General features: G+C 43.9%; 1 protein-coding gene across 1 annotated transcript in view; it reads left to right on the top strand.

The window, feature by feature from the left end:
* Nucleotides 1-403: 403 nt before the first annotated feature.
* Nucleotides 404-22,262, top strand: part of LOC137541680 (protein-glutamine gamma-glutamyltransferase 5-like) — a 147,732-nt gene continuing 125,873 nt past the window's right edge. Inside the window, exon 1 of the mRNA XM_068263087.1 lies at nt 404-521. Within this exon, the coding sequence (XP_068119188.1) occupies nt 509-521 (13 nt within the window). The 5' untranslated portion in view covers nt 404-508. The remainder of the gene's footprint in view (nt 522-22,262) is intronic.

Consider the following 22,262-nt stretch of genomic DNA (forward strand, 5'->3'; position numbering starts at 1 on the left):
AATTGCGTTTCACAGTAGAAAAGGGCCCTGTGTGACATGACTATGACTACTCTGTGCAGTGCTGTGGAAGATGCCAGCTCTATATAAATACACAATAATAATAAATGATAATACAGTATCTTGCATTGAAATATAATGATGACAAGGTTGGTTGACATAACTTATTTATTTAATAACCATGTGGGAAACAATTGCACTTTTCTTGTGTATATGCTTGTCAGGTTTTTAGTCAGATTAGTATTTATATAGCAAGCAATAAAATATACTACACAGTGCAGCTACTTGATGCCTGTCACATGGGATGCTGCATTCCAGCCAGTTTCACAACCTAGACTTTGTGTGACTTAACATCATTCAGACATAAAGAGCATCAGGGCAGAGACTCACTCAGTAGGAGGAGGCAGGAAGGGAGAGGAGTCCAGCAGTGCTGTTTGATTCACCACAGAAAGATGTACCACTGTCTCCAGGATACACATGAGGAGTGTTCTTGCTGCAGGAGCTGACTACCATGGCTTACTACTGTAAGTTTTCTCATGAAGCAATATTTGATCAGTGAGCCTGGTTTGGGTTTTTTTTCAAGGGCCCTTTTCCACAGGCAGCTGCACTGCGCGCTCAGTGAGCAGTTATTACCAAGCAGCAGTGGGCAGTTACCAAGCAGCAGTGAGCAGTTGCCAGGCAGCAGCCATCACTTGTGAGAATTTGACAGTCTTTTTACTGCCTATCAATGGCTTGTGGAAAAGGACCCTGTATTATTTGGAAGCAAAGCTTTGCAACCGCTACCTGGGTCATACCAGGTCAATGTGAAATTGCTGAATGGTTTGTAAATGACTAGTTGTGCGCCAGAATTTATGTGGCAGCACCTGTGGTGATGACCTCTTTCAGTAAATCCAGGTTGTCTTTGAATTCATGGTGTGGGTGTGTGCATGCTGCTGCATTAGTACAAACTTTAATTCACTAGGCCTTCAACAATCCTCATCATATCCTGATATGACCCAGGTGAGGATTGCAAGCTTTTGCCAAGTAAGAGCAGGCACATTGTAAGGAATCCAGTCCAGGTTTGCTGGATAACCTATGTTCTGCAATGTTCTACACGGTTCTCTGCCTTTGGTAAATCGACCATCCTGTATTAATGGTGTGATAAGTATATTTTATCGTTTTAAATGTAACCTCTGGGAAGAATACTTGGAATAGTTTGGCTTGTTCTTTAGGCAGCAGGAATTGTTTCTTTAGCATACTTTGTATTAGCGATGTTCATTCGGATTCAGCGGAACTGGGAAATAGGGAAATGGAAATCAGATTTCTGATGAAATACCACAACTCTGTAATTTTTGCCCAATCACAGAACTCTGAACCATTGGACCAATCAGAGAATGCAGAGTCAACTCTGAAGTTTTTGCTCAAAAAGACCCAAAAAATACTCCTTGAAAATCAGAAAATGGAAATCGTATTTCTGCAGAAAAACAGTCATTTTAGCCCAATCACAGAAATTGGAAACATTGGACCCATCGGACAATGCAGAGTCAACTTGGAAGTACTGTATATGGCCAATCAAAGAATATAAAAAAAAACACCCCCCCAAAAAAAATAAAAAATATTTGGATTTGAAAATCAACGGAAATCGTAATTTCTGCGGAATCAGAAATCAACATTTCCGACCATCCCTGCTTTTTATACATTGAATCCTTATACTTATTTTGCCATAATTTGGGTTCCATTCCCAGGAAAAAATAATAATTTTATTCACCCCTTGGGAAAAAAAACAGTATTAACAGGAGCAGAGGTTTCAAAGGTTTTGTGTGAACCTATGATGACTTTTAAACTGAAATGCATAACAGAGGTGCCAAAGTAGTATAAAAGCGATTAAAACCTGTTCAAAAAGAGGAGGTAGTGGTAGACCTACCACCTCCAAGCAGACACCAAAAATTGTTGGTTTAAAATTAATAACAATTTATTACAGTACTCTAAAAATGCTATGCATTTGGCAGGTTTGATCCCGCTGCATCAGGCAATAGAGCTGAGCAGTAGGATAAAGGGTCAGTAGAAGAGCCAAGTGCATCTGTCTTGGGTGCGTGAGGATTTTCCCACAGATTGTGCCTATTTATACCACATGCTTGGCCACTCAATATGTCATTAAAATGCAATGCGGTGCGGATGCCGTGCCAAATGACTTAGGCACCACTGTCTTTGATTTGGTTTCTGAAGCTCAATTCACCATCGATTAGCACATCAAGGCTGCACACAAGGTCAAAGCTATGTCTCTCTATATTCCCTATCCTGATTGGTGTTGATTTAGAATAGAGCTGTTTTGATGCCAACCGTTGGCCTTGGACAACAAGGACCTCCGTTTTGTCAGCATTCAGTTTCAGCTAGTTGTCATTCATCCATTCTTGTAGCTCAGCTAAGCAAGAATTTATTTTTGGAGTAGGGTCTGTTCCACCAGGTTTGAAGGACAAGTATAGCTGTATGTCATCAGCATAGCAGTGGTACTTTAGGCCATGTTGTTGGATAATTGTACCAAGTGGTAGCATTTAGATTGCAAATAGAGCAGATAGGATGGAGCCTTGTGGCACTCCAAATTTTAGAGGTGCAGGGTTGAACTTTACAGGTCCTAGGGATACTCTCTGTGTTCTGTCAATCAAGAATGATCTGAAACACTGGAGGACTAAGCCACTGATGCCACAGTACTCCTGAAATCTGCTGAGCAAGACTTCATGGTCACTGTATAAAAAGCTGCTGAGAGATCCAACAGGATTAGGATGGGGCATTCCCCTCTGTCCCTTGCCATGAGCAGATCGTTGTAGACCTGGATGTGGTCTGTTTCATGGCTGTGGTGTTTCTTGAAGCCAGATTGTAGAGGGTACAAGATGTTTTAGGAGATCCTGGCTTCAAGTTTCATATAGACAGCCTGTTAAAATGGACCCAAATTAAAAATACAAAATTTCAGAAATAAAATCTATTTTCTAAATTATAATAATAAATAGCAGCCTTTTTTTCAGCTGCATGATGACAAATATAAAATATTTTACATTTATTGGAGGAACCCCTCCCTTCCTTTCATATTGCCGGGACAGAATCCGGCAAACTGGTGGAGGAGGAGGTGTCCGGCAAAGGAGGAATTGCTAATGGCAGCCACCTGTATAACCCTAGTTATGAAAAGAGAAAGGTGAAAAGCATGCACTGAAATGCTCATAGGCTTTAAGGAGTGTTTATTTATCTTTGTATGTGTCAGTGGTGCTACTAAATATTTTGAATTAAAAAAATGTTTGGTTTGGGTCCGCTTTAAAGAACTTTCCTTTAAAAGGGGAGGTTGGAGAAAGGCCTGTAGCTGCTAATTGCGTCTGGATCTATGGAAGATTTTATGAGAAGGGGCTTGATGATACATTCTTTAAGAAAGGTAGAAAGCCTCCCTGCCTGCAGAGAACAATTGACTATTTTGTTAAATGCTAGTCCAAACTAAAACTAAATGCTAGTCCAAACAGATCAGGACTCTTGTAGGGTTCAGGTCGCAGGTTGTCTTCCCGAGATGACAGAGGATGTCTGAGATCTCTTCTTCACTAATTCCTTTAAATTCAGCTCAGGGTATAATGAAGTTCTTACATCTATTAACGGGCATTAAATAAGTCTTAGTTGCTGTAGACTGAATGAGAGACCATATAGAGGACCCTTTGTCTAAAACGTAGCTGGCAGATTGCTCACATAGGTCCTTTGAGGCGTTTATAACAGTGATGATCGTAATCAGCTAATTACGATTACATGAAATTTCATGTAAATTCACAATTACGCCCATATGTAGTTACTGATTGTTAATTCAATTTATTTTTTATACTCATACGTAATTTTGCATGAATTTTCGCATAATAAAAAATGTATTTTCAAAAAGACCTTATAGTTTTTGAGAAAATCGATTTTAAAGATGCAAAGAAAAATGGTTTTTAAACTCACAAAAATGACAGTTTTAATAACCATTTTTCAAGTCAATTTTCTCAAAAACAACAAGGTCTTTTTTAAAAAAAAATGTTTTTGTCATGTGCCCACTATTCTCTTCAACATACTGTGTATAGCAATCTTAGTGGCATTAGCACATATGGGGGCTTTGCTATTAACCAGGGATGAGCAGAAACTACGCCAGTGCGAATTTACGCATCGTAGTTCGCATCTATGCATTTTCGTTCGTAGGTGAAGTTTTAAAACTACGCTTACGAATTTACGCTACACATAGCTTACGCCCACTATGCGTAGTTAAAATGTGTATTGCGTAGTGAACTACCAATGTGGTATGCTCACAAATTTACGTATTGGAAAGGGGAATGTACGCATAGAAGAGTTCCCAGTATAAGCATTTACCAAAGGAATTAATGCATAACATGTTCTGCATACGGGCATAAGCATTCGCATACACTACGCTTCACACTACGCGTAATTGTGTATTTTAACGCGTAGTCTACTAAATGCATACAAAGCTAATATTTGATTTCGAAGCTGTAGTTTGGCGACGCTTAATTGCGTAAAACTACGCGTAGTTCCAGCATAGCGAAGTTGGCTGACTACGACCATCCCTGCTATTAACCACTTAAATCAGCAAAAAAATTATGCGAAAATTATGTGCAAAATTACGAATGCTTACAATTACATGCAAAATTAAGTTTTTTTCCTGAAATACTGCATTACGATTACGATACGTAGTTGTGAATTACGATGTGTAATTATGCATAGGAGTAATTTCTGCTCGTCATCAATAGTTTCTACTAGGATTTTGACTGGATGGGTTACAGAGGCTATCAACTGTGTGGAGTAATTGGGCTAGCTTGTTGGCAGCCTTTGCGATCTCCTGTGATAGGTAGGAGGAATTTTTTCATGGTGATTGCTTTTCGGTAGCTTTCCAGGTGAGAGATCAGGGTGTGTAAGATATAGATTTAAGAAAATAGTATTTCAGAATAAAGAATCATAACCCTAATGCTGGGTACACACGATACAGTTTTCTGCTCGATTTTCCACCCGATCATTTTTTCCGCTCAATTCTCCACTCGATTCTGTGCTCGATTCTCTTATCTTCTGCTCGTTTTACTTATCTTTTTCCATTCACTTCTATGAGAAATCGAGTCAAGAAACGAAGGAATATCGGGCATGTTGGAAATTATCTATCGAAGCCATCTATCGGGGTAAAAACGTATGGTGTATTCCCAGCATAATAGTATGCAGACACACACACATCATCCTGTAGCACACATGTATCCACTGCATTATCCCAACGGAACCCGCTGCATTACACCACAATCAATGTGATAGCCCCATAGGACTATCGTTGCATCTGCATTGTGATGCAACGATTTAGGGCGAAGCAATGCCCGAAGTGTGAAAGGACCCGGACAGTAGCAAAGTTACAGACAGCAAATAAATTAGAACAATAGTAGTCATACAGCCAAGGACAACTCATCCACCCTCTAAAAAGTGAAGTCAAAAATTAAAACATCTAAAACATTAAACACAGAAAAACATTACTATGAAATATAAGACTTTTGAAGGAATATTGATACTTCACTACCTGATAACCTCGGATTTCAGGACAAATTATTTGATTGACATGTAATGAATTCATTTCTGAACAAATAAAAGAGAGAAAGTGTTCTGCTTCCCCCACTGAATATAGTGCAGACACTTTTCTGCATTGAGGCTAATTGCAGACCAAGACGTTGCATTAGGTGCCACGTTAAGGTCGCATAACGTGCACCTAACGCATCGTATGGTGCTGCAAGAGAGGACGGTAGAGTGAGCCGCGTTAGGCGGCTCTATTCCTATAAGGCGCTGATTGGCCGGCGGGACCACGTGATGCGGAGAGAGACACTCCGCATCACGTGGTCCCGCCGGCCAATCAGCGGCCGCCAGTGCAGTGAATATTAAGTAGCCATGTGCACGGCTACTGTAGCTGGCTCTCCCCGCCTCCTCTCCGCCCCCCACTGAGCATGTGCAAACAGTCTAACGCGGCTATAGCCGCTCTAACGCCGTAGCATGCTGCACTTTCCCGACAACGTGCAGCGTTACATCTAACGCAACGTGGGCTGTGTGAACAGCCCACTTGTGTTACATTGCTGTGCGTTGGGGGAGCGTTACAGGCACACTAACGTGCACCTGTAACGTCCCTGTGTGGAAGCAGCCTAAAGGACAACTGTAGTGACAGTTGGAGGTTGCCATATTTATTTCCTTTTAATCAATACCAGTTGTCTGGCAGCCCTGCTGATCTATTTGGCTGAATCTGGTGTTTGAATCACACCAGAAACAAGCATGCAGTTAATCTTGTCAGATCTGACAAAAATGTCAAAAACACCTGATCTGTTGCATGCTTGTTCAGGGTCTATGGCTAAAAGTATTAGCGGCACAGGATCAGCAGGATAGCCAGGCAACTGGTATTGTTTGTGAAAGGTAGAGGTGTGAGAAACGCTGGCACTGCAGTCAGTGGACTCCTGTATAGGTGGGAGGGAAAGGAGATGGCTCAATCCACACAATCAGGTACGGATGAGTGAATCTTCAGCGTGCTCAGGCAGCAGTGTGTCTGCATCGGTAGGAAAGAGGAAAAGCGCCGGCACTGCTGTCAATCACATACCCCGAGGTGGATGGTTGTGGCGTGGTGGTGGGTGCAGAGGGAAGGAGAGCCTGACGGCCGTTTCGCGCTATGCGCTTCTACGGAGGCGGCCTCCGTAGAAGCGCATAGCGCGAAACGGCCGTCAGGCTCTCCTTCCCTCTGCACCCACCACCACGCCACAACCATCCACCTCGGGGTATGTGTTTCCACCATGTTGTTTTAATGTATGCATGTATTTACATGTCGCCTACTGTGGAACAATAAATTGTGATTGACAGCAGTGCCGGCGCTTTTCCTCTTTCCAACTGGTATTGTTTACAAGGAAATAAATATGGGAGCCTCCATCTACTTCTCACTACAGTTGTCCTTTAATTACAAATCTTAGAACTGCTCACATCAATTTAATAATTCTGGTACAGCAAAAGCAATGTTATCAATTAGCTTCTGTGTGAAATGAAAATCATGACCTTTCCAGTAACTTTGAAACCAATAATAACTACAGTATATAAGAATTCTTAGTTTTATGCTGTGTTTAATGCTTTAGACCCCATTTTTTATCCTTATTTCAAAAGCTAAATTGAGCAGATTTAATCTCTTTTAACTGTATTTTTTTTCTTGGGTATAGTACAGAACACAGACCTTTTTCAGAGACATAACATCTGATAAATTACAAGTAATGTAACCTCTAATGTTAAAGGGAATTCTTTTCAGTGCATGATACAACTTACCACCTTTAATTATGTTGTTGTACAAATGGCAATTATGACATGGAAATATACCCTTTTTATTGCTGGTTAAATATAACTGTATGCCTTTTTTTCTTTCCTCCTGTATGAACATACTAATTTGAGTGAGGCACATTGTACTGTTAACATCAAATGAGGTTTGAGATTCAGTGCTTCAGAATCAGAACATGTGAGGACAGCTTCTCTAAAAAGGGCCTATGCCTCCTTACATTGTTTGCAAGTATGGCTAAGGCCCAGATTCGACCCCATCACCACTCCCCACCCTTACCCTTAGTGTGTGTCTTCAAATAAAAGGTACTTCCTCCTTGAACAATCAATAGTAAATATTTAGTTTCCTTTGAAAATCAATTAAGGCAGAACATACCATGTTTCCTTGAAAATAAGACAGTGCCTTATATTAATGTTTGCTCCAAAAGTGTGCTGGGGCTTATTTTCAGGGGATGTCTTATATTTCTATGAAGACCATGAACAACAAACTACAAATATTCTTGAAAAAAAAATGAATGCTTATTTCAAACGTTATCACAAACGTTATCATAACTCTCGAAACTCAAATGTTTTCACATTGTACAGTAGGACATCCTCAGAACTGTCTAAACGCAAATGTTATAATCCTCATAACTCTCAAAATGTTATCACACTGTAGAACATTCTCATAACTCTCAAAACTCAAAAGTTATCACCTTGTAGAACATCGCAATAACTCTCCAAACAAATGTTTTGCTATGATATCACATTCTGGAACGTCTTTCAAACTCTGAATTCCATTAGGAATTTCTTGCAATTCCATTTACTTTATTCATATACAGTCATTTCATCACATTCTGGAACATCAGCATAACTCTCCAATTCCTTAATTCCAACAGGAATTTCTTGCGACTCCATTTGCTGTAAAATCATGGTCCCATACTTCTCATGGTTGCCAATAGCACTTTCCTTAAAGGGATACTGTAGGGGGTCGGGGGAAAATGAGTTGAACTTACCTGGGGCTTCTAATGGTCCTCCGCAGACATCCTGTGCCCACGCAGCCCACACCGATGCTCCGGCCCTCCTCCTGTTCACTTCTAGAATTTCAGACTTTAAAGTCTGAAAACCACTGTGCCTGCGTTGCCGTGTCCTCGCTCCCACTGACATCACCAGGAGTGTATAGCACAATCCCAGTATGGTCTGTGCCTGCGCGGTACGCTCCTGGGGACATCAGCGGGAGCGAGGACACGGCAACACAGGCGCCGTGGTTTTCAGACTTTAAAGTCTGAAATTCTAGAAGTGAACAGGAGGCGGGGCCGGAGCATCGGTGAGTGGCTGCGCGGGCACAGGATGTCTGCGGGGGACCATTAGAACTTCTTATCCATGTAGCCTGCTTTTAGTGCATTGGCAACGCAAGTGTCAGTGATTTTATCCCATGAATTCTTCATCCAACTCACAACCGCTTGCAGTTTGGGCTTCACGAAGTTTCCACATTGATTTCGCTGTGTTCAATGTAGTCATTAACTTCAATGCGCAAACTGTCCTTGAATGGCTTATTTATGCCAATATCAAGAGTCTGGAGATAGGCAGTCATTCCTGCGGGGATCATTACTTGATCTGTTCTTTGCTCTTGAAGGAAGTTCTCCATGTCTTTAGCGCGGTGTGTGCTGGCTGAATCCCAGATTAGCAATCCTCTTTGGCCACCTCGCAAAACAAATGGCAGCAATAAATCAACCCACTTGCTTATAACTGCTTGAGTGCACCAGGCTTTTTCTTTTTCAAGAACATAAACGCCAGAAATGCATTACATTTTTTCCTTTTTGCCCTTCGTAATGATTAAAGGGGGAGCTTAGTTCCATGCAGGCGGATTGCCAAAATACAGGTGACCGTGCACTTTCATAGCGTTTTGTAGTTCCTGGGGGGGCTCAGCGCATCTCTGAGCTGAGGCCATCCAGAGGCGGCCTGGTGATGCGCTGATCCCACTTTTTCTGCGCAATTCTTAAATTTAAATTTACTGGTAGCGCGCCCAGGCTATGCATATGCATAGGTAGGTTTTAGTTAGTGTTAGGTCCCCTCCCATGGAGGAAAGACTTCTTCGACAGTGGGAGGGACAAGTACCTAACAAATTGCAAATTGTTAGTGAAACTAACATCCTCCAAGTGGTAGACAGGTCATGTGTGTGCTCATTGTGTATTTGAATCCCATGAGTGGGGTGTGCACTTTTTTGCAGGTAAGCACTCATCTGTTTTTAAGTAGCGCTGTTCATTTCTTTGCTATGTTTGATTTAATTCTGGTCAGCTGCTCCCACTTGATAGTTTTTCTTTGGTGTATATGCAGAGCCTCTGTTTGGGTTCAAGGTGTGTTTTGTAGTTCCTGGGGGGGCTCAGCGCATCTCTGAGCTGAGGCCATCCAGAGGCGGCCTGGTGATGCGCTGATCACATTTTTTCATAACCAGTGGAGGGAATGTAGATTGAGGAGGCACCCCGCTGATCAATTGTCATTTGAGATCCTTGGCCTACCGTAGATACAACGCAATTTCATCCATAGCAATCATGTTGGAAAGTGGACATTTGGAAAAGTCAATACCATCAACAAAGGATTTGAATGCAAGTGCACGTTTAATAATTTCAGCATCTTCCAGCCTACACTATGTTGTCCTAGAGACAGTTCACATCACTGAAGGAAGCCATCCAGCCAGTGTTGTGATGCTTTGAACTCTTCCGATATGCCTAACTGTGGTGCCATTGAAAGGGCAAATTCTTGAATATCAGCCCTGCACACAATCAAAGCCTTAGCTCTCCTGTCAGCAATCCACTCACAGATCATATCTTCCAGCTCAGGAACAGATGGTTGCCGACCTGATCCACAGTTCCGTTTCTTAGCATTTTCCCGCTCTAATTGGATCAAGCAGTCTGGGTGGCTGGATCATGGCTCCATGATTGGGCCAATCATTGCACTCGATGGGTAGCAGCGAGTGCAGTGATTGGTCCAAAAACGGAGCATGATCCCACCTCCGAGACTATCACGTCCAATTAGAAGTGGCACAGAGTTACAGCATGCAGCCTGGCAGAGACAGCAGCAAGTTAGATAGCATCTAATTAGTGGTATGTGTCATGTAGGCTGCGGCTGGGGATGTCATGCGTGCTGCGGCTGGAGATGTCATGTGGGCTGGGACTAGTTCTTATTTTTGGGGGATGCATTATATTCAGAGAATAAGTGAAATTTCAGCAAGGGGATGTCTTACTTTAGAGGAAAGATGGTATCATAAGATAAAATTCATTAGCCTCTACAACCTCATCACGAGGGGTGGAGATAAAGAGGTTTTATACACTGAGTTGCCAAAAAAGTTGAGACACCCTCTAATAACGAGTTGGTCCACTTTAAGCTCTGATCACAGCCAATATTCTTCCTGGCATGAACTCAACACGATGCGGACACCATAGCTGAGGAATGTTGGCCCATTCTGACATAATGGCAGCTCTAATTTGGGTCAGATTGGATGGTGGCATTTCCAAGCTTTGAAGTGATCTTTCAATTTTGTCCCACAAATGCTCAGTATGATTGAGATCAGGAGACTGACATGACCATGGAACCAAGGTAAACTCTGATTGATGTTACTCAAACCGAAACCGATCAAGCACTGTGGCAAGGGCCCAAAACATGCATCTTTTCCTATTTTTCAGTGATACCAAAGGCATCCTTGATTGTCTCCTACACTGCTAAAGCACATCCTTTGCAAAGTCTGTCTTGTTGTGCATTGGGATATGCTTTGTGATGCACCTGCATTGAATTCAGCTGATGAAGCAAGTGAAGTCTGGTCTGGTGTTAGTCGAGGAGCAGAAATGCAGACATCAAACCAACAAATGTTGATTCCGTTGATACCTTTAATGACTAACTGTACATGGTTTATTGAAAGCTTTCGAAACACAAAGTTTCTTCTTCAGGCATTATACAGAACTGGATCAGAACTGTACAGTTCTTATCCAGTTCTGTGTAATTCCTGAAGATGAAACTTAACATTTTGAATGCTTGCATTAAACCATGTACAGTTAGTCATTAAGGGTATCACCAGAAACGTTTGTTGGTTCGATGCCTGCATTTCTGTATTTGTCGTGGTGTTGCCCTTCTGTTGCTGCAGACTATGCGTGCCACTTGCCTTTCTCCTCTCTTATTCAACAGCCTTTTTTGACCAGAATAGTCCTTATTGCATGAAGTTTTTTTTTCCTCAACTGCCACTCTCCAAACACCTGAGATACTGTTGGGCGAAAAATCCTAAAAGAGTCATTGTTTCAGAGATGCTAGCACCAGCTCTTCTTACACCGACGGTCATCCCTTTTTCAAAGTCACTTAAATCTTTTGTCTGACCCATTTTGACATTCTGTGATAACTACGTTGTCTGAAGCTGAGCATTCCTTATAGAAGCAACTCTGCGCTGTTACGTCACTCTATATCACTGTTGGCCTGGTTTACTTTCAAATAAGAGGAGTCTCTAATATTTTTGGCAGTGACTAACAGGTCATGTTGAAAATATTCCACTTGCAACAAATCCTGCCGAAAAACAGCTGTGTCTTAATGTAGGTTTCCTTAATATGGCGCCTCCAAGTGCTGCCAACTATGAAGATTTTTTTGGAGCTTAGTTTACTACAGTTACACAATACTAGACTAGAAAAAGAGAAAGTGACTACCACAGATCAGGAAACATTCCTCTCGCATTGCTGTGTGAGACTTCCCCTACTGTAGTTACACTAATTTATATCATGTAGGGAAGAGGTGACTGCCTGTTTTTATACAGTTTACCCACTATCCATCTTTGCTGCTCTGGTTTTCTTTTCTGGTGGGAGGTTTACATAACATGAAGTAAGAAGAAAGTTGTACAACAAAAGGTGTTGGAAGAGAAAGCAAGCTGAGCAGAAAAAACATGATAGCCAGATATGCCCTTGAGTTGCTAGTAGTATTAGGTACCCATGTGTGTCTCCCAGATAGTAGTATCAGGTGGTCATGATTGCCCCTGGAAAGCAGTATTACAATATTACCTGTGGGTAATCATGTCTGCTCCCAAACAGTAGTATTGGGTAACCTTGTGTGCCCCAAATTGCAGTATTAGGTTGCCAGATGTGCACTCTCAGTTATCAGTATTAAATAACTTGATGAATGGTCCAGATAACAGTATTAGGAAGCAATGTATGCCCTCAAATAGTAGTATCAGGACACCATGCATTCCCCAAGATAGTAGTACTAGGAAGCCAGGTGTGCCCCAAGATGGTATATAGTTTCATAGTCATTTGGGTTGAAAAAAGACATATGTCCATCGAGTTCAACCAGAAAATAAGTAAGAACAATACTAGCCACCACCCTCACATATCCCTGTTGATCCAGAGGGAGGCGAAAAACCCTTACAAGGCTTGGTCCAATTAGCCCCAAAAGGAAAAAAAATCCTTCCCGTCTCCAGATGGCTCTCAGATAAAATTCCTGGACCAACCCCACTGGGAATTACTTAGTAGTTATAGTCTTGGATGTCTTTCAGCGCAAGGAAAGCATGTAAGCCCCCTTAAACCCAGAAGTAGTACTAGGTAGCTAAGTGTGCTCCATGGATAGTAGTATTAGGTTGCTAGTTTTGCCCCATAGATAACAATAGCCATGTTGGTCATTAAATAGCAGTATTGCATGGATTTCTATGAGGGCTGTGGTGGGCCACCTGATCCCGAGGGCCAGTGCAAATCCTTCTGTTGCCTTGTGGGTAATTTAGTCCTGTGTTTCAAACACACAAAAACTGGTCTCAGACTATGTTAGGGAGTGGGGTTTGGGAAGGCAGAAGAAAGGATGGGAGGGAAACCGGGAGCCCAATCTGGTGCAGTACTGTGAGTAATAATTAATCTTTATGCAAATTTTAGAGCGGATATACTCACAAAGTTGGGTTGCAGGGTTGCAACCTCTTAATTCGCGTGTGGGAAAGTACCGTCCCCACTCAACCTTGTCAACTGGTGGTCGCAGCTCCTTCAAAAAGTCCACTTTCCAAAATGGTAACCCCGGTCTTGGGGTGAAAACATCCGCAGAAGAGGTGAGGAAGCGCCCGATGTGTGTGTACGATTTAGCTAGATTCTAAAATGCATTTTTTTCAAGGAATATTAGTAAATAGTCCTACCTTGAAGAAGTAGTCCATCCGTTATAATTTAATGATAAGACCTGCCTGTACCTGGAGGTAAAGTCAATTTGTATGCATTTTGCAGTTTTTAGTGGAGTTTCTATTCAGGCTGTTTAAGGCATGGAACCCACTACAAATCGCTAATGCTAGGGGGCGTGGCTTAGCGCTGATGGCGGACGGACGCATCCGAGCTGAGCTCCCATTCTAACTCAGCAACGGCACCGCTGTTACCCTCCGCAAGGCAGACTTCTCCTCCACCAACCGGCAGGACAGCACACTGAGGTCTCCACTCTCCACTCGTATAGTGGATCGAGCGGATTGACCTCCCGGCGGCTCCGCACAAAGACCTCCAGGACTGTGGTAGGCCCAAACAGACTCCCTGTCCCCCTGGCTGAATCCATAGAAGCGGCGCCCGCTCTCCCACCAGCCACAACATCAAAGTGGCCACACGGGTTCAGCACAGGGCCCCACAAACAGCTGGGCAAGCAGACCTCCGCGCCAGACCTCCACTTCCGGCCGGCCCTGCAGACTAATCGAGCCCCAGGCTCCCGCAGCGCGTTTAGGCCCCAACTTCCTCCACCTTCCATAAGGGCTGCTCCACCTCACAGGGCTTGGTACACTCCCCACGCACTAACTTTGTAACAGCCTGGGAGTGCAGAGCTGCAGCTGCACACGAACAACAGCTCTCATCCACAACATTAAAACCAGGTGGTGATCTGAAAACTCTGCTGACAAGACACCAGTCAATCCATCACTTTACACTTGTATCCATCTTGGCAACATGTGCAGCTAAGGCTCTTCTTAACTATGGCATAAATAAGATTACTCAGGGCCTGTGCATAATCTATTAGTATATAACCTGATCAACCTCGGACATTTATCCTTCATTACATCATCTGAACTCCATATTTCTGAAATGGCTAGCAAAACCGGGAACTCTAAGACCTTGACATCCACACAATCAGATTTTTTTAAGCCTAGAGATGCGAAATCCAGCAAAACGCAAGCATCCCCATAGAAAGGGACCCCGGAGATCAATAATGACGTTCTTTCTAGCAGAAACTTAACACTTAAAGATATATCAGACCTCCTGGCAGAACTAAAAGTATCCATCGGAAATGACATTAGAGCTGCAACCTCCGCTTTGTCAGCACAAATAGATGACCTCGGAGAGCGAACACACTCCCTAGAAACCAGCATGGATGAAACAGCTGATGTAGTCAACACCATTCAAGACAAGATGGCTAATTACGAAGAACACCAAGAGATACAAGATTTAAAAATAGAAGATATGGACAATAGGAACCGAAGAGACAATCTTCGCTTAAAGGGTGTTCCTGAGACCATTACGGACTTTACAGCGTATATCACTGCCATGTTTAAAGCCTTGCTGCCGGACCGTCCTGACGAACTATTCAGGTTTGACCGCATCCATCGTGCCTTAAAACCCTATAAACAAGGGGACAAACCTAGGGATATAATCCTCAAACTTCACTACCCTGAGGTCAAGATTCCGTTACTGCAAGCAGCTCGAGACCTGGGCCAGGCTGGAGTGGGAGAATACAAAATTCAAATTTTCCCCGATATCTCTCCAATTACTCTCGAGAAACGAAGATCCCTTAAACCTGTTACATCTATCTTACAACGCAAATCCATCCAATACAGATGGGGGTTTCCATTCGCTCTGCAACTGAGACTGGGTCAGCAAAATTTTCAAGTCACAACCTTACAAGAAGGTCTACAGTTATTGAAAAAACACAAGTTACTCGAGACTCAGGAAGATTCCTCTATGGACACCCTTAACTCTAATAAGAGACTTAGGCGGGAATGGCAAACAAACTCTCCTCATTCTACACCAAAAAACCTGTCGGCCCCGTCTAAGATCCCTACAACTCAGCGATCTTCATCTGCAGAACTCTCTTCTTGAACCACTGTTTTGGTTAATCATTTTTTCTTCTTAAGCCTAAAACAGCATGCACAGGCTCTGTATGCTTTGCTCTCACCCTTTATTGAACACCTGCTGATTTTTGGCAGCACTGTGTTCTTCGGCCTCTATACAGCCCGGCGTGCCAGCTACTGTTCACCAGCTGTCATTTGACCACAGGATATCCATGGTTTACTCGAGACTATATGTTATATGTCTCTCACACTGTTTTTTTTTGTTTTTGTTCATTTGTTATTATCTAAGCTTTTCTTAAGCAATATCAATGTTTTATGGTTTAATGCAACAGCACCTTATCCAGGGGACAAACAGCGTAAAAGTTTAACATTTAACATTCTTCATGTTTCTACCATTCCCCATTCGGGGGTCCTTAATGTTGCTATCATCCACCAATTTGAATGCTACAGGAAGTATATCGAGATGTATTCACTCCTTATTGATTATGCCTTGAGGGGTAACAGACAAAGCTATAAAAAAAACCCGGTATAGACCATGGCTTCACCCCATTTGTTGAGCCCACAAAACACATCCCAAACCTCCACACCGACCCCGCCTTTTCAATCGACTAGTGCTAACAATCCCTTAACCACAGTCACACACAATGTCAAAGGACTAAACGCTCCCCAAAAAAGGCGCTTAGCCTGCCAATATTACAAAGCCGCTGGCGCGGACTTAACCACCCTGGCGTTCAGTTTCCCCAGGATTTCCATGCAAAAAGTGTTTCAATTAATTTCCAATAATTTGCAACCATTTTTTTTGCAACCATTTTTTTTTTATATTAAATTCAATACAGATTATTGTATTGAATTCAATTTAAAAAAAAAGTGTTTTCTGCAAGATGTTGATGACGCTGTGTGACCCTGGTGTCATCAACGCCGATCAACGGGGGACATGTGATCGCCGAGGGAGAAGCAAAATCCGCCAAGGGACATGGAAGAAGACACTGGGGAAGCTATCAGAGGTACACGACGAGGGATCAGCATGTCAATGGTGAGTATAAGACCCAGATGTATAGGTAGACGATGTGCAGCCAGGTATAGTTAGCCAGATGTATAGTTAGCCAGATGTGCAGCCAGGTATAGTTAGCCAGGTATAGTTAGCCAGGTATATAGTGAGCCAGATGTTTAGCCAGGTATATAGTGAGCCAGATGTTTAGCCAGGTGTATAGTGAGCCAGATGTTTAGCCAGGTATATAGTGAGCCAGATGTTTAGCCAGGTATATAGTGAGCCAGGTGTTTAGCCAGATTTATAGGTAGCCAGATGTCCCCCTCCCGATCCTCCCCCAGCACGCTGTGGGTAGCGATCTGTGCTACCCACAGTGTGCAGAACAAGCATCCAGCCACCCTAGGGAATCCCTGGGCAGCCAGCGGGGCAGAGAATGTGCGGGGGATCCCCCTTGTATGTGGAGGCTGTGCTGGTGGGGGATCCCCCTCTGTGCGGGCGGGGGGAACCCCCTTATATGGTGGCTGTTGCGGGCAGGGGATTCCCATCTGTGCGGGCGGGGGGATCCCCCTTCTATTGTGGCTGTTGCGGGCGGGGGATCCCCCTCTGTGCGGGTGGGGGGATCCCCCTTCTATTGTGGCTGTTGCAGGCGGCCTGTCCCCCTCCGCCCCCTCCCTCCCGATCTCCCCCCTCCCGATCTCCTCCCCCCCCTCTCTAAGCCCATTGAGTAAATAGATGTACTCACCCGAGGGCTTTCTCCAGCGACGGCAGCAGCACTTCCTCCTCCATCTCCTCCATCTCGTTCTCTGTACAATTACATTACGAGGCTTGGTGACGTCACCAAGCCTCGTAATGTAACTGTACAGAGAACGAACCTTCGGAGATGGAGGAGGAAGTGCTGCTGCCGTCGCTGGAGAAAGCCCTCGGGTGAGTACATCTATTTACTCAATGGGCTTAGAGAGAGGGGTGGGAGATCGGGAGGGGGGGAGAACGGGAGGGAGGGGGCGGAGGGGGACAGGCCACCTGCAACAGCCACAATAGAAGGGGGATCCCCCCACCCGCACAGAGGGGGATCCCCCGCCCGCAACAGCCACAATAGAAGGGGGATCCCCCCGCCCGCACAGAGGGGGATCCCCCGCCAGCACAGCCTCCACATACAAGGGGGATCCCCCGCACATTCTCTGCCCCGCTGGCTGCCCAGGGATTCCCTAGGGTGGCTGGATGCTTGTTCTGCACGCTGTGGGTAGCACAGATCGCTACCCACAGCATGCAGTCAGGCATCCAGCCATCCTGGGGAATCCCTCTGATAAGAAAAAAATGCAGCCGGCGGGGCAGAGAAACAGGAAATCTCCCTGTCGGCATGGACGAGCTCAGCTCGTCATTAACGTTTTTTGCAAGTTTTTGCTGGACGAACTCAGCTCGTCCATACCGCCAGGGAGGCTACTCTTCCTACAAGAGACCCACTACACCCGAAACAAAGAGCCAAAATACTGGCATAAGGTGTATCCACAGGCTTACTATGCCTCCGCTTCTCAAAAAAAATGTGGTGTAGCCATAGTCATACATAAGAGACTTAATTTTAACCTGAAAACGGCAGTACGAGACCCGGAAGGGAGATATCTTATTTTAATAGGTGACACCAATGGTCTTCAGTTGACATTAGTCGCAGTATACGCTCCATCTGAGGGTTTACGCCCCTTTCTTGCTAAGCTAACCACCAAACTTCTCTCTCTTAGAGAAGGCAAACTTATAGTAGCAGGCGATTTTAACGGTACTCTAGATTGCACTTCTGGTAGATCCAGAGGCCCTCCCAAGTGTTTACTCACATTCCTATCTGATACGGGCACCTGGGATGTCTGGAGGGCTCTACACCCTGCAGAGAGGGGCCACACCTTCTACTCGCATCCACACGACACATATTCCCGTATAGATTTTATCCTGATGGACGCAGCTCTTCTTACTGACGTAGTCTCAGCTGATCATTCTGAAATCTCTTGGTCAGATCATGCATCGGTCCAGATTAAATTTACATCCCCAACACCTAGGCCTACAACATCATGGCGTATAAACGAGTCCCTTTTGACAGAACCAGAACTTAAACTTAAGCTGACAACAGAAATTTCTTCCTTTTTCGAGATTAATAAAATAGGAGACACCCCACAGGGAATCAGATGGGCAGCCCACAAGGCAACTATACGAGGAGAGCTAATTAAAATGTCCTCAACTAAACGTAAGCAAGCAATGGCAAGAATAACGAGCTAAAGACTGCAATTAGACGATTAGAACTCGAACATGCGACGGGCGCCTCTCCAGACCTCATGACACAGCTTACTGCTTCTCGTCAGGAGCTGAAGGCACTTTTATTTCAGAAGGCTGATAGGGCCCTTCGAATGATGTCGCAGAAGTTTTATGAGAAAGGAGATAAGCCAGATACAATGCTGGCAAGAAAGCTTAACCAGCGTTTGACTCTTAATAGATTACACCCCGTTAGAAACAAGGCTAGACATATGGTACATAACCCTACTTCAATCATCCAGGAATTCCAAAAGTATTATACCGAATTGTACCAAGGTACTACCACAGATAAAACTGTAACTCGCGCTGTGGACATTCTCGAATATCTAAATAACTCGTCCATCCCGTCCCTGTCCCCCCTTAGTAGCCTAGAACTTAATTCTTTCATTACACTTAAAGAGGTACTATTGGCTATTAAGCAGCTCAAAGCATCTAAGTCTCCTGGTCCGGATGGCTATACAGCCTCTTACTATAAAGTATTTAAGCATTTGCTAGCCCCTGAATTAGCCTCTCTCTTTAATAGTATCATTCAAGGTAAAGACTCGTTCCCCCCTGAAATGATGCAAGCCACTATAGTTGTTATACCCAAACCAGGCAGAGACCCGGCAGAAGTTACCAACTATAGACCCATATCCCTGATTAATGTTGATATGAAGATTTTTGCGAAAATCCTAGCCAATCGACTGAGCCCCCTCCTCCCTTCACTTATCCACCAGGACCAGACTGGCTTTGTCGCTGGGAGACAAACCACGGATAATATCCGAAGGATGCTAGGACTGATAGCTAAAATGAGACAGTCACGAATTCCTTCTCTGCTCCTGTCTTTGGATGCAGAGAAGGCATTCGATAGAGTGGATTGGAGATACCTTCGGCTGGTACTCCAGAAGTTTGGAATCAGGGGGGAATTCTTGAACGGTATTAGGGCCCTATACACTAACCCTACAGCTTCTGTCTGTAATATGGGTATTAATTCCCCATCTTTCCCAATTAAATATGGTACCAGGCAGGGGTGTCCCCTCTCTCCCCTGTTTTTCGCTCTCTGCATCGAGCCCTGGGCAATTAGAGTGAGACGCTCTCCAGACATCTCAGGGGTCATGGTGGGTAGACTAGAATTTAAAACAGCTCTCTTTGCAGACGATACCATCTTCTCCTTAACTAACCCCGAGGCCTACCTCCCAAACCTTTTTCTAGAAATTGATAGATTTTGCAATTTCTCTGGGTTTAAAATTAACCATACCAAATCCAAAGCTATACCGTTTAACATCGCAGACGGGCAACAGACTTCTTTTTCTCGCACATTTAGATTTAAATTTAAGCCTGCAGGAATGAAGTACATGGGAGTCATTTTACCCCAGAATCTAGACGACTTATACAAACTAAATTACACTCCCATATTTAAAAAGCTACATAGCCTAATGGAAGAATGGCAACCCTACCGTATATCCTTATTAGGGCGTATATACTCAGTGAAGATGACCTTATTGCCTAAAATCCCTTATCTATTCAGAGCTCTCCCTATCAGAATAAATAGAAGAGATGTTGATGCCCTTCAGTCTAAAATAACTAACTTCATCTGGAAGGGTAAGAGGCCCAGAATTAAATATCAACATTTAGCGCGACACACGACTCAAGGAGGATTGGGAGCACCTAGTATCATGCATTATTATTACGCAGCTAGCCCAACTATTACAATGGTCCTCCACCAGAGGAACAGTTAGATGGGTGGATTTGGAACAGGAAGTGATTTCCCCCTTCCCAATTAGCTGTCTTTTTTGGACCCCTAAGCCTTGCATAAGCTCTGATACTCTTCCACTTCCTCTACAGGAGTCTCTTAAGTTAAAAAAGATCCTCACTAAAATGTTAGGCCCGACAGGCCGACGCTCCTGTTTAGAGTCATTATTTTGTAACATGGATTTTCTCCCGGGGATATGTGGGCTAGTCTGGGGTAACTGGAAATCTAGGGGAATAATTTCAGTCGGAGATATGATGAAGGATGGCCTCCCCTTGTCCTGGGCACAACTGCAGGAGAAATTTAAATTACCAGATTCGGAAGCCTTTGGATTCCTTCAAGCTAGCCATTTCCTACAATCAAGACAATCAGATAGACTGCCATTAGCCCTTTCTGGTTTAGAAAAAACGGCCCTGACCCACCCATTACCCAATGGCCTTATCTTCTCTCTATACCACGATCTTTGGTACGCTAGACACGATTCAATCTTTACTGCCATGTCCAAATGGCAAGATAGACTGAATACTACCTGTGACTCAGAGCAATGGGAGGCTATCTTCTCGGGCATGTCCACATCATCCAGGAATATAGTAACTAAAGAACGCAATTATAAGATCTTCTTTGATTGGTACAGGACTCCTGCCCAACTGTATAAGTGGGGATTGCTCGCATCCAATTTGTGTTTCCGAGGCTGCCAGACTGCAGCCGATCAAACACACTGTTGGTGGTCCTGCTCTTTAGTAACAGGCTTTTGGGGCATGTGTTACTCACTTGCATCTACAGTTTTAGATAAACAAATTCAACCGGATCCATGGTCGGCACTATTTCATAGGCCACATCCTCAACTCTCCAAACCCCAAAACAAACTTCTGGGACAAATCTGTAACGCTGCAAAGGCCCTATTAGCTAAGACTTGGAAATCTCTCCCTTCATCCAGATCCGAACTTATAAATAGAATCCAGAGTATATATGTGATGGAAAAAATCACTGCAACAATTCGAGAGTCTACTCCTCAATTTGACCTGATATGGGACCCTTGGGTAGCATGGCGGACTTCATAGAACCACCGGTAACCCCACCCCCCTTCCAAACCTGAATGCATTAAAGGGACACTTAAGTCAAACAAAAAAAATGAGTTTTACTCACCTGGGCCTTCCAATAGCCCGCTGCAGCTGTCCGGTGCCCTCGCCATCTCCCTCCGATCCTCCTGGCCCCGCCGGCAGCCACTTCCTGTTTCGGTGACAGGAGCTGACAGGCTGGGGACGCGAGTGATTATTCGCGTTCCTGGCCACAATAGCGCCATCTATGCTGCTATAGCATATATCATATACCATATAGCAGCATAGAGGGTGCTAATGTGTCTGGGAACGCGAAGAATCACTCGCGTCCCCAGCCTGTCAGCTCCTGTCACCGAAACAGGAAGTGGCTGCTGGCGGGGCCAGGAGGATCGGAGGGAGACAGCGAGGGCACCGGACAGCTGCAGGGGGCTATTGGAAGCCCTAGGTGAGTAAAACTCATTTTTTTTGTTTGACTTAAGTGTCCCTTTAATTATATCATATTGGCATATGACTTCCTATTCTATTATTGCTGTAATTGCTGTAGTTTCTCCCTGGACAATGTTATTCAAGCTGATTTATTGTTGCTGTACACCTGATTTTGCTTATTGTTCCTTATTCTTTTTGAAAATAAAAAGAAAGTTGAAAAAAAGAAAAAAAAAAATCGCTAATGCTAATCGCAATCGCTAGCATTTTGTATGCGATTTCATGAGCGTTTTCTGGCGATTTTGGTAGCGATTTTAAAACATGTAAGCATTTTGCCAGCGATTGTGTAGCGATTAGCGTTTTTAATTCTGATTGGTCCTTTCAATTAATGTACATTTTTTTTACAGTGTGCAGTAACTCCAAAATGCTAGCAAAATCACT

Source organism: Hyperolius riggenbachi, chromosome 12 (genome assembly GCF_040937935.1).
Source record: "Hyperolius riggenbachi isolate aHypRig1 chromosome 12, aHypRig1.pri, whole genome shotgun sequence".
Lineage (NCBI taxonomy): Eukaryota > Metazoa > Chordata > Amphibia > Anura > Hyperoliidae > Hyperolius > Hyperolius riggenbachi.